General features: G+C 44.6%; 1 protein-coding gene across 2 annotated transcripts in view; it reads right to left on the reverse strand.

The window, feature by feature from the left end:
- Positions 1-13,678, reverse strand: part of TFG (trafficking from ER to golgi regulator) — a 40,067-nt gene that overhangs the window by 10,765 nt on the left and 15,624 nt on the right. For both annotated transcript variants that reach the window (XM_077296762.1, XM_077296761.1), the window contains exon 3: positions 4,362-4,445. In XM_077296762.1, coding sequence (XP_077152877.1) covers positions 4,362-4,445 — 84 coding nt within the window. The remainder of the gene's footprint in view (positions 1-4,361; positions 4,446-13,678) is intronic.

Here is a 13,678-nt window from a genome sequence, read left to right on the forward strand (position 1 = left end):
TGTGTGTGTGGTTGGTGTGTGTGTGTGTGGTTGGTGTGTGTGTGTGTGTGTGGTTGGTGTGTGTGTGTGTGTGTGGTTGGTGTGTGTGTGTGGTTGGTTGGTGTGTGTGTGGTTGGTTGGTGTGTGTGGTTGGTGTGTGTGTGTGTGTGTGTGTGTGTGGTTGGTTGGTGTGTGTGGTTGGTGTGTGTGTGTGTGGTGTGTGTGGTTGGTGTGTGTGTGTGGTTGGTTGGTGTGTGTGTGGTTGGTGTGTGTGTGTGTGGTGTGTGTGGTTGGTGTGTGTGTGTGGTTGGTTGGTGTGTGTGTGGTTGGTGTGTGTGTGTGTGTGTGTGTGTGTGTGTGGTGTGTGTGGTTGGTTGGTGTGTGTGTGGTTGGTGTGTGTGTGGTTGGTGTGTGTGTGTGTGGTGTGTGTGTGTGGTTGGTTGGTGTGTGTGTGGTTGGTGTGTGTGTGTGTGGTGTGTGTGGTTGGTGTGTGTGTGTGGTTGGTTGGTGTGTGTGTGGTTGGTGTGTGTGTGTGTGTGTGTGTGTGGTGTGTGTGTGGTTGGTTGGTGTGTGTGTGGTTGGTGTGTGTGGTTGGTGTGTGTGTGTGTGGTGTGTGTGTGTGGTTGGTTGGTGTGTGTGTGGTTGGTGTGTGTGTGTGTGGTTGGTGTGTGTGTGTGTGTGTGTGTGTGGTGTGTGTGTGGTTGGTGTGTGTGTGTGTGTGTGTGTGTGGTGTGTGTGTGGTTGGTGTGTGTGTGTGTGTGGTTGGTTGGTGTGTGTGTGGTTGGTGTGTGTGTGTGTGTGTGTGTGTGTGTGTGTGTGTGTGTGTGTGTGTGTGTGTGTGTGTGTGTGTGTGTGTGTGTGTGTGTGTGTGTCCCCGACGTCATTCCAGGGGGCCACAGTACACAGATCTCATTCACATTAGAGCAGGCTGTGGCTGCTGACTGAGTAATGGGACTTTTCTGCCACCTATTGGCAGATGTTTGCATTGACCAGGAGATTATTCCTAGAGGGAAAATCCTTTTGCTGAGGACTCCCAAGTCAAACGGAGATGACCAATCGCCCTCCCCTCAAAACTTTATACACCAGCGATCACAAGATCAATTTAGCTACCTGACTTAATGGGTAGTGATGAGCGAATGCGCTGGGATAAGGAGTTATCTGAGCATGTTCCAGTGTTATCAGAGTCTCCTCGGCGTGCTCGAATAATATGTTTAAGCCCCTGCATAATTCGCAGCGGTGAGACAGGCTCAACACAAGGGGATTGCCTGCTTGTTGGGCACTGTCACACATGTTGCAGCTAACAGGCATGAAACATGCAGCCACAGGGACTGGAACTTATTACTCGAGCACGCCGAAGATACTCAGACAACACCTGAGCATGCTCAGATAACACCCTATACTAGCTCATCACTATTAATAGGGAATGGAGACAGAAGAACATTTTGTTTGTTTGTTTTTTTAATGGTAAAAAATAGTAAAAGTTCCTAAGCAGGCTCTCATAAGAGAGTTGAGCAAAAATATTAGCCAAGACCCTGGGGTTCACTGATCATGTGGGTACTCCAGAGCAGCTGCACCGGAGCTCTGCAAACCTCCTACCTGCTGGCATCTTTGGTGCCCTTCTCTGATTAGTCCCAGCACAGTCATGCCACACTGACAAAGGACTGGACATTCTTATAAAGAAGAGGCGGCCCTGGGCAAGGGTAGACATGTGACTAGTGCAATCTGTGCAGCTGCACAGGGGCTTACGAAGTAGGAGGGCCACCTTCCACCTCCAAAGCAGGAGAACTGTGCATTATGATGATCTATGGATTGCAAAGGGCCATTATTGTTCTTGCAAGGCCTTTTCTGTCTCCCTCTGGCCCTGGAACGCCACAGGTAGGAGGTTCTCAGGGACTTGGTCTGGCAGCCGAAGACTACCAATGTGGCAGCTGGACCATGGTTGTGGTAAGATTTTTTGCTCAACTCTAAGGGTAAGTTCACACAGGGCTTTTATTGTTGCTTTATGCCAATTTTCAGCTGCTTTTTACAGTACCAGCAAAGCCTATGAGATTTCAGAAATCTCATGCAGACACTTTTTGTGTGATCAGTATTTTGCACTTTGCTGCGTTTTTTGGACATAGAGCATGTCAATTCTTTCAGCGTTTTTCACCCATTGACTTGAATGGGTGTTGAAAAAACACAGCAAAAACGCAGGTATCATTATTTGCTGAGTTTTTGCTGCTGAAAATTCAAGGACATTACCATGGACAAAGAAAAAAAAAAAAACAACGCACCAAAAACCTGCGTTTTTGATGCAGCTTATTTCCTGCCAAGATGATCAGTTTTTGCTGCAGAAAAAAGCTGCAAAAACGCCCTGTGTGAACTTACCCTTAATCATAAAAATTGCTACAGGAGAGACGACCAATAGGGCTTTACAGAACACTTCAATGGGGTGTACGCTAAGAAGTCTTCCACAACTCCTCAGGAAAAATGATGAATCTTCAGGCAGGAGGTCTGACAATCCAGCATATACTGCAGGGGAAAACTAGTATTACCGTATATGCTCTAATATGAGCCGAGGCACCTAATTTTACCCCCCCCCCAAAAAAAAAAACTGGGAAAATTAATTGACTCGCGCATATGCGTGGCCTCTTCATCCTTGTATGCACGGCCCCCTCATCCCCATCCTGGTATACATGGCCTCCTCATCCCCATCCTGGTATACATGGCCTCCTCATCCCCATCCAGGTATACACAGCCCCCTCATCCCCATCCTGGTATGCATGGCCCCCTCATCCCTATCCTGGTATGCACGGCCCCCTCATCCCCATCCTGGTATGCACGGCTCCCTCATCCCTATCCTGGTATGCATGGCCCCCTCATCCCCATCCTGGTATGCATGGCGCCCATCCCCATCCTGGTATGCAAGACCCCCTCATCCCCATACTGGTATACATGGCCCCCTCGTCCCCATACTGGTATACATGGCCTCCTCATCCCCATCCAGGTATACACAGCCCCCTCATCCCCATCCTGGTATACATGGCCTCCTCATCCCCATCCTGGTATACACGGCCCCCTCATCCCCATCCTGGTATGCACGGCCCCCTCATCCCCATCCTTGTATACACGGCCCCCTCATCCCCATCCTTGTATACACGGCCCCCTCATCCCCCATCCTGGTATACATGGCCTCCTCATCCCCATCCTGGTTTGCATGGCTCCATCAGGGAAAAAAAAAAAAGGCTGCAGGGCGATCACATGTGCCCGCTGCTATAGAGAAATGAATATTCACTGTGCTCCAAGCGTCTGGGCGTGCAGCACAGTGAATATTCCTTCCCTCAAGTAGCGGCAGACATTCGCCCTGCAGCTGCAGGAAGCCGATGGCTGTGACTACTGTGCCCGCTATTAGAGAGAAATGAATATTTATTACCAGCGCAGCGAATATTCATTTCTCTTTAGCAGTGGACACAGGCTTTTACTGCAGCAGCCGCCTCCTGTGACCCGCTGCTCCCTCTCCCCCACCGTCTTCTGGGACCCTCACTTGAGTATAAGCCAAGGTACGCTTTTTCAGCACAAAAACCGTGCTAAAAAAACTCATCTTATACTTGAGTATATACGATACGAGGAAGCCATTTAGAAAGGTCGCACCATGTAACTGCTATATGACCTAACCCTACTAATGTGAAAACCTCTGCAATGGCTCATATAGGGTGCAAAAAGGGCATATGGACAGATGATCAATCATGGGTTCTCCATCAGTTCTAGCCTTTAAATAAAAAACCCTCTGTCTTCACCTGGAGGATCACAGCCAATCAGACTGCTGAACCTCTAGTGAGCATCATTAATGATCTATGGACATGAGAAACTAAAATACAGCAAGTTGTTGTTCAACAAATATGAAGGCTAAAGTCCCGGTATAAAACAATTATATAGAAAATGAAAAGACTATTCCTTTCTTGTCACCTGAGGCTATACCATCACGTTCCAATCAAACTCTGGGACCTCAACCAATCCTGGCAATGAGGGACCATGGTGGCAGTTTAGTGCTAGACCCCGTGTTAAGTCTTACTTTGCACAGTGGTACTCAAGCCCATGTGTCTGACCTGGCCCATACTAGTCCTCATCATGACCAGGATTGGTAGCAATCACAAAGATTAGACCTCCACTGATCAGAAAGTGATGGCTGATCACTAGGAGGGCTATCACTTTATACGATGGCACACCATGCTGCTGTGCTTTCCTCACACCTTCTCTTCTGTGCAGCGCTGCCATCTTTTTATATGTATTTATGAACACATTAAACACGTAGATAATACAAGAATCCTTACTGGGTTAGTGAATAGCCAGATGAAAAATCCAAATAAGTGTGAAGTATAGCTGTAACAAGAACTACCACCTACCAAATAGAGTCAGCTTCAATATCCTACTGCACTGTATGGCAAATGATAAGTCGGAGCTGTCAAAAATCGTTATAAGGTCTCCATCTGTAGGGAAAAAAAATAAAAATAGGCACAAAAATTATTTAGTAGATCGGAAGAAAAACTATTTCTATAACATAGTAACAAGTTGTCCTGGCCAGAATGGGGCATATAAAGGATCTTCTAAAAAGCAGATTGCAGCAGTGGCCTCTAAAAATAACATTATAGATTAGATTTCCAAGATCAGAATGACACATTCACTGAGTAATGTCGGTCCTGCCAATTTACCATGCAATTAACTGCTAAATACCCTGCAATACTGGACTGTCATAAGGGTTAAATCAGACCCCTGAATGAAACAAGAGGCAGAAAATGCGGAGACAAGGCTCCATTTCTGGACTGCACATCCTGCTAGCTCCACCCTGTGGAAACATTGGTTATTTACATTTCCACGCTGTATGATGATGTGGCATGACAAAATGCTGGCCCGCACACTGTATTTGCTAACAATATTTAATTGTACATTAGGACTGAAAAATCTATTCCAGGCGTAAAGGAAGGAAGCCAGAAAGCAAAGCTCCAGAGACCAAATCCTAAAGGTAAAGAAGTGGCTGATAGCGACACACAGAATGACAGGGCTATGATCCATGGGCCTTTTAAGCCCTGCCAATAAAGCAAACGGATTAAATATATTATAAAAAAAACAAACAAAAAACAAACAGCCCAGAATATTACATTATTATGTAGTTTTACCCCCATGGTCCTGGAATATACAATGTGGGTCAGCATGGAGCCATGCTTCACAATGTACAATACAGACCAGGCATCAGACTGGTGCAGATATAATTAAAAAAAAAAAAAAAAATGTATATATATATATATATATATATATATATATATATATATATATATATATATATATATATATATATATATTTTTTTTTTTTTTCTCATTTAAAGATTCTATATTTTCATGACAACAAAAATTGTACATTCACACTGAAGGCATCAAAACTATGAATTAACCCAATGGAGATGGTTTGGGGTGAGCTGGACCACAGAGTGAAGGCAAAAGGGCCAACAAGTGCTAAGCATCTCTGGGAACTCCTTCAAGATTGTTGGAAGACCATTCCCGGTGACTACCTCTTGAAGCTCATCAAGAGAATGCCAAGAGTGTGCAAAGCAGTCATCAAAGCAAAAGGTGGCTACTTTGAAGAACCTAGAATATAAGACATATTTTCATTTGCTTCACACTTTTTTGTTAAGTATATAATTCCACATGTGTTAATTCATAGTTTTGATGCCTTCAGTGTGAATGTACAATTTTCATAGTCATGAAAATACAGAAAAATCTTTAAATGAGAAGGTGTGTCCAAACTTTTGGTCTGTACTATACATATACATACATATTGTAAGATAGCGCTCACACAATCCTATATGCTTTTTTTTTCATTTAAATAGTAACTGTCGTTTTATTACATAAATCAATAGTACATAGTAAAAATTAATAGCTAAAATCAACTTTTTCCTCATGAAATTCTCAATTCAGCAGTAAAATCTGTACGCAGTGAAGACTGACTATTACATTACTGAGATAGGAGACAGCAGTTGCTACTGATGAGATTCTATGGAGGTGGGAGGAGCTCTGCTTCTAGCTCCTCCCTCCTCTTCATAGAATCTCATGGGTAGCAGCTCCTATCTCAGTAATGTAATAGTCGGTCTTCACCCAATACAGATTTGAACCCAGATTTGAGAATTTGAAAATGAAATATCAGTCTGAGGACAAACAGATGTCACTAATGCGACACTTTGTATTATACGGTATCTCTTTCCATGTGTACTATTGCTGTATGAAATAAAAGTTAGGACAGTTACTTTCATTTTTACTTAGAAAACTTTTTTCAGTTGGCCAATTCTAAAACAGAGGAATCACATTTACATAATTTGTGCTCCATGTCACACTCCTGTACATACCTATGATGGAACCTGTAGTGTGAACTAGTCTGTACTAGATACAAATCCGGAGAAACCTGTCATATCCAGCTGAGCCGGGCCAAGTCGGAAGGTCCTGCTCTGCGGACACTTCTTTGTGTGCCTAGCTCCTCTGAAAACCAAGTAACAAAAAATATCGCTACTCCATACCAAATAAAGTGCTGACCTTTTACTGAAGCCTAAAATTGCTGAGCCGGGCAGATCATGAAAACTCACTTTATCAAGGTCTTATCCTCAGACTTGAGAAACTGTTTATGTGAAACTACATCGGCCAACTGGATTTTCACCTGCCCGACTCAGCAATTTTAGGCTTCAATAAAAGGTCAGCACTTTATTTGGTATGGAGTGCCACTATATTTTATTACCTGGATTACAACACAGCAATACCAAAAGCGTGCCAGGACTAGAACAATGACATTAATTGCTTAAAATTATTGGAATTTATCGAATACAAATATATAAAAACATTAAATCTCAAAATACAGACAAGGACAAAATGGTAGATGAGCTACTGTAGGAACCTCAAGACTATTTTCTATTTTTTTTTTTTTTAGGTGTTCAATTTTTTTTTTTCCTCCTTTGCTTCTACCAAGAGTCATAACTTTCTGGGATTTCTTCTGGATTCATGCAAAAAGTCTTTCCTTCCAGGGGAGAAAGTAGATGAGATAACTGATGATCAGGAATCCACTAGTATCACTGAGGGGATCCATGTCCATACTGGGGTCCCAGTTGTCGTGCATTCCGGCAGTTGCACGGGCTTGAGCTCATTCCAGAACGCTTCAGTGGGAGGTTCTGGATGCAGAAAAGAGATGCAAGGGACACTTGGACAAGAGAATTCAGGTTTCAAAAACTGCTCTGGAGTCCTTAGTTTGGCAGTTCTGTTGGGAGAATCTGTTACATGGGTTCAAGATTTCTCAGGGAACTTCGTCAGTTATCTGTGCGGATGCAAGTCCCTTTTCTTGGGGCGCACATCTGGAGAACAGAATCTTTCGGGGGTAAGGGGCAGTGCTGGAAAATCAAATTACCAGTTAGTGATTGGCGCTTTTTTTTTTTTTTTTTTTAAATCTAATACTACTAAAGTTGAAAAAAATATACGTTTGGTATCCTCGTAATCGTACTGACCGGGAGAACCAGTGATGCTAGGTAAATTTTAACAATGACTGCCACAAATACAATTGCATTAGTGTTCCATTTCACCTTGGTTAGATTTTTTTTTTTCCTCCTAATTTTCAGTACATATGGTAAAGTGAAAACTAAAACTGGGCTTGCACAAAAACGAAAACCTCATACAGCTGTGTGGACAGAAAAATAAAAAGACTTGTCTCTGCTCCGGAATAATTTTAGATTTTTTTGCATTTACCAGCCTATCCCAAAGAAGCTATGACACTGGCTACTGCAGTTTAACCTAGTCTTTCCCAGGTAGTCATCTAAATATAGATGAACAATACATATTTTTCTCTGATGTGGGCAGACATCTTCCCATTTACCTTTCTGAACACCCTTGGAGCAATGGACAACCCAAAGGGAAGCGCTTGAAACTGAAAAGGCTGCCAGCTTCTATGGACGCTTACTCCCACCGTTAGGAATTTCTGATGTTCCTGAAGGATATGCACATGATGGCAATATGTGTCCGAAGATCTAATATTGCCATGTAGCATTCCAGAAAAAAAAAAGTTTTACCACAGTTCCTATCGATTCCATTTTGAAATGCTTGACTTTTAAACAGTGAATTAAATCTTTCAGGTTCACGATAGCTCCTTAGGAGAGGTCTGTCTTTTTCCATTAAAAGAGGACTGTAGAATCCTCTACGTTTTCCTGACTCTGGAACTTGAGCAAGTACCCCCTTGTCAACCAAGGACAAAACTTCCTGCTCGAAGGCATGTTGCCCTGCTTCCCTGATTTTGAGGACTGGATTTCTGTGACAATCTTTTTGTCAGGAACTGAATTCTAGCTTTAAACCCTGACCTATGATATTTCAAATCCATCTGCTCTTTGAAATTTCTACCCAGACAAGAAGAAAACCCTTTAGCCTTCTACCTAAATGGGGCCTGGTGTCATTGTCTTCTGGGTCCTTTTGGTGGAACAGAGGGGAAGGAGTCATAATGAAAGCCTTTCCCCTTAGATCTTGTGGCATTCTCTCTTGGATCTCTGGTCTTTCCTTTCAGAAGGACAAAAGAACTTCCTCTGAAAGGAAAAATACAGGGAACCCTTTCCTGGTATCTGCTGCCTTTTCCAGTACCTCAGCAAGGACTAGGGCAAAATGGTCGTAAAATTAGTAAGATCTGATCCAGCAGACATTTTTAATCTAAGAATGAAGTTGAACTGACCATACAATCAAAGATCTTGCTGTGCATGTTTTTGCCATATTTTGCATAAGTGCTGCTGCCCCCTACTCCCATGCCATTTTGAGGAAACCTTCTACCTTTTCATCCATGAGGGCCTTTAGCAAAGCTGATTTGGGGGATACATGTAAAGTGACAGTATCAATTTTGGGGGGGCCTTTTCCCCAATACTCACAACTATCAGTTTCCTCTTAACTACTTTCGGAATGAAGCCACTTATTAGGCTTCCTCCATTCCGTATTTAGAGGATACGCTCTTATGAACCGGAAAGCATTTCTGCTTTCTCACCTCCAAACATAACATCCTGTATGGTTTCGGGCTCAATGTCCTCAATTTTCAATCAACTACCGTAATTTGTTTGTGTCCTCTGCCAGGAAACATGGACGGCCTTCATTATCATCTGAGGAGGAAGATGAAGATGAGACATCTGAATAAAATCCTTGTAATTCCCCATCTTCCAAGTCCTTGTCAGATCTTGAATCCAGCTTCTTAGAAACATAAGAGGTCCTATTCTTTAGCCCCTTAAGCAAACTCATGACCTCTGTTTCTATGATCGCTTTCAGGTTCTTCATAAGGAACGAAGATTCCTCTGCCAGTATCCTCTCAATACCAAGTTGACATTTTTTTAATCATATGATGGCAAAAATTTGGCTGTACTAACTGCACATTCTCAAGGGGTTGTCAGACATCTGCGTGCGCAACACACGCCAGGCCCAATACTGTAGCCATCGGGAAGGAAAGATTGTGCCTCGCTTAACCCGTTTCGGTCGGAATTCTGCCATTCCGGCCTCAGAATCCATCAAACCCCACACCGTTGGGGGGGGGGGGGGGGGTGTGTGTGAAATAAATGTAAAAAAAAAAAAAATGTGAGTACCAAGCATCCCGGACATCACCACGGACCTCTAAGGAAAGAAAGTTACTGGAGCGGGCAAAAACAATTATACCATTTTGGGCAGATATGATGTATTGAGTGCCTCTTGTTGCAATTTTTTTTCTTTTTCAGGAGGAATGTGAGGGGCTGTGCTGTGACCTAAAAATGCTGCAATTTAATTTTTTCCCCCTTTAAAGTGTTCGTTGATTGGATTAATCTTATACTTTAGTAGATTGAACTTTTACAGATGCAGTGAAACCAAATAGGTTTACTGCAATTCTATTTAATATGGGTGAAAAGAAAGGGGGCAGTCTTCAGAAGACTCACTGGCTGCCACAGCAAGCCATCTTCCCGCTATGGTCACATTGCAGTGGGGTGGGGCGAGGAATGCATGGAATTGTCCACCCCACCCCTTGGTTTGTGTGAATTAAAGAAGCACTACCAAACTTTTATACTCTTAATATATTGCAATCATATTACATAGCACTGTGTTCTTACAATTGCTCATTTTGCCCTTCCACCATTCTTTTTTCCATTAGGTCTATGACATCACATGATGAAAAATTGACTAGTTGAAACCTTCTAAGCTCCATGTAGAAACAGGAGGTCAATTTTCCCTGCATGAGTCATCACTGCAAAAGTCTCTGGCAGGGGGAGGAGGGAGCAGCTCGGTCAGGAGTTTTAGAGGAATAATTTTTGCAGGGAAAAAAGTTTGTGTTTCTACATACAGCAGAGAAAAGAAAAGAATTTGCTTGGTAGAAAGGCAATATGAGCAACTGTAAGTACACGGTGCAATATACCGTATATACTCGAGTATAAGCCGAGAATTTCAGGCCATTTTTTTAGGCTGAAATTGCCCCTCGACTTATACTCGAGTCATTGTCCCAGCAGGGGAGGGGGAGCGGAGCTGTGTAATAATACTCACCTGCTCCTGGCGAGGTCCCTGCACATCCATGGTTCTCCGGCGCAGGGCTCATGTGACAACAACCTAACATGAGCCCCAGGAACACAAGTGCCGACACCGCTGGAACAGTGCAGACACTGGAAGTGAATAGAAGGGTTTTTATTTTACCAGAGGCAAATAGTCAAATTGATAAGGGCTTGTCCTAGTAGTATGTAAAGGGGAAGGGACGGGGGCATGTCCTAGCTGGCCATGTGAGCGGTCGCATAGCAGAGCGCTCCCGCTGCTAAAGAGTGATTTATCCTGTGCAGACACCGTGGGCCGGGCTTTTCGGCTGCTTACCGGCTGGCTGAGGGTGGGGGGGAACTGTACGGTGCAGAGCGGTGGATCCGACAGTGGAGGAGATGACCAGGCGGCGGCAGAAAGACGTGGGAGCTGGCGATGCAGGAGCCAGCCAAGATGGCGCCGAGGTCAGGGAGCAAGCTGATAAAGTAAACGCCGCATGCCAGAGACGTATGGAAGTGGCGGCGAAGCTCCAGCAGTATGCCAGAGTGGAGGCTGTGGAGGAGGCAGAGCAAGGAACCGGAGCTGATAAGGAGGAGGTGGATACAGTCCTGGCCGCAAAGCATGAGGTACAGAGGGGGAAGGAGAGAGAAAGCATGGCAGGGGGCAAAAGGGGGATCTGAAGGTTTGATGCAGGAAGAGGAGCCGACCCTCAGAGATGTTATTGCGTTGATCTCATCGTGCCAGCAGTCCCTGAATTCCCTGACCCTGCAGATGCAGGAGGTAAAAGGGGACACAGCACAAATTAATGCAGCCCTGCAAAAGATGGACAGACGCATGGGGGTGGTGGAGGAGAGGGTGAGCACGGCAGAAGATCATATAGTTAAGCTGCAAAAAGCGGAGAAAAAGTTCGCCCAAGCAATATCAGAGCTCGCTGCCAAGAATTAGGATCTGGAAAATAGATCCAGAAGGAATAATATACGTATAGTGGGGCTGCCTGAAAAGACTGAGGGGAGAAACCCCACAGAGTTTGTTGAAAGCTGGCTGCTGGAGAAAATAGGGGGCGCAGTGCTGACAAAAGTTTTTGCTGTTGAAAGAGCTTATAGGGTCCCGCCGCAGCCCCCTGCCCCAGGAGCGAATCCCTGTACCATGCTTGCCAAAATACTGAACTACAGAGACAGAGACATTATCCTCAGAAAGGCTAGAGAAATGGAGGATCTGACAGCTGGAGGTCAAAAGATTGCCATTTACCCGGATTATTCTGCTGCAGTTCAGAAACAACGGATGAAGTTCACTGGGGTCAAGAGACGACTGAGGGAATTGGGAGTGCAATACTCTATGCTGTTCCCCGCAAAGCTGAGAGTGGTGGCTTTTGATAAGACCCACTTTTTCCTGACACCAGAGGACGCTACCCAGTGGATTGATACTAATGCTAAAAACTCAAGGGAAAAGGCGATTGACATTTTATGGGGATCCAGATGGGAGATATTTCTCTGTCGCTGAAGGAGGGATCTGCGCTTAATGGCATATTTGCCAGATGGTTGAGCAATTGTTGAGGATTGTGCCAGGCCATATTGAGTGTACGGCCAAAGAGGGCAACAACGGTTAATAAATATGGGGGGGAGGAGGGTTCTGCGGGGTACTGCAAGTTTGATTTGAAGTTTCTCTACATATGTATATAAGTTGGATTGTTCTGAAAACAAAAATTGTGGGAAATTCTGTTTGCTTTGGCAGCGGGAGGCGGGTGGAGAGGGTAAAGCAATGGAGAGTGTTCACAATGGGCGATGGAGCCCCACTCTTGATAAGAGGTAGAATGTGTGGTATTGGATGGGTTAGGGGGGTAAGTTCGGGGTTGATAGGGGGGGGGGGGGGTGGGAGGGATTAGACAGCTCAAATTTGAAAACGAGGTTGCTATGAAGGATGATGAGCCACACAAATATTGAGTTGGAATGTGAGAGGCCTTGCGGATAGGACCCGGCGGGCGGCGAGTCTACAGTATGTTCGAGAGCACAGGGTCTCAATGATATGTCTGTTGGAAACGCATTTGGTGCATGAAAAAGTGGATGTATTAAAGAGACGCTGGATACAGAAGGCATACCACTCTACCTTCTCTGCGTATTCTAGGGGTGTGTCGGTGTTGGTACCCGTGGGAGTGCAGTATGAAGAGGTGACGGTACAGGTGGATGTGGATGGTCAGTATGTGATGGTGCAATGTAAAATAAATGGAATATTGATGTGTATAGCAGCAATGTACATTCCGCCCCCGTACTCAAGTAAGAAAATTAGGGAGATGTTGGAATGGGTGGAACGCCGAGGCCCGATACCTTTTCTCATCATAGGGGATCTTAATAACATATGTGATGAATTTTGGGATAAAAATAAAAATCCCCAGAACAGGATAGTGGGACACATTACTACGTTTGGGACTTATATTCACGAAGTTGGTATGACTGACCTATGGAGAGTTAGGCATGTTGGGGAAAGGGGGTATTCATGTTACTCACCGGCTCATGGTACTCTATCAAGAATTGATCTGGCACTGGGCAATTGTCTGTTGGATACTATGGTGGTGGATGTGCGATATTTACCCAGGGCTCTCTCGGACCATAGTCCGATTGAAGTGGAGTTTCAATTGGCGGGGACGTGGGCTGTGGGCAGGAGAGAGTGGAAGTTTCACCCTAACTGGCTGCACAGTATAGATTTAGATAAGATAAAACAGGAGTTGGAGGAATTTTTTGTGTTGAATGATGGGAGTGCAGATGTTCTTACCATATGGGAAGCTATGAAGGCGTACTTGAGAGGACTACTGTTTAGAGATATTCGTAGATGTAAGCGGAGGACGAGAGAGGCAGAGAGGACAGCGGTTGATGGGCTGAGGGCAGCCGAGGATGAGATGGTGACACTGGGTACCCCTGAAGCTGGGAACAGATTAAAGGCAGCTCAGAATCACCTGGAAAAAACCTTGTTGGAAAAGGCAGAAAGGAAGCGGGAGTTTCAGAAACTGGCGTATTATCAGGAAGGTGAGACTGTCGGTCACAAGCTGTCGCTGGTGGCTTCTACTCAGAGGAATACTTAGTTTGTTCACTCTCTGACTTCACTCTCTGAATGGTAGGATTGTCTCCGAAAATTCAGAGATTCTGGGGATCTTTGCAGACTTTTACGCTGACCTATATTCCTCTCGGGTAGACAA

The sequence above is a fragment of the Ranitomeya variabilis genome, chromosome 3, assembly GCF_051348905.1.
Source record: "Ranitomeya variabilis isolate aRanVar5 chromosome 3, aRanVar5.hap1, whole genome shotgun sequence".
NCBI lineage: Eukaryota > Metazoa > Chordata > Amphibia > Anura > Dendrobatidae > Ranitomeya > Ranitomeya variabilis.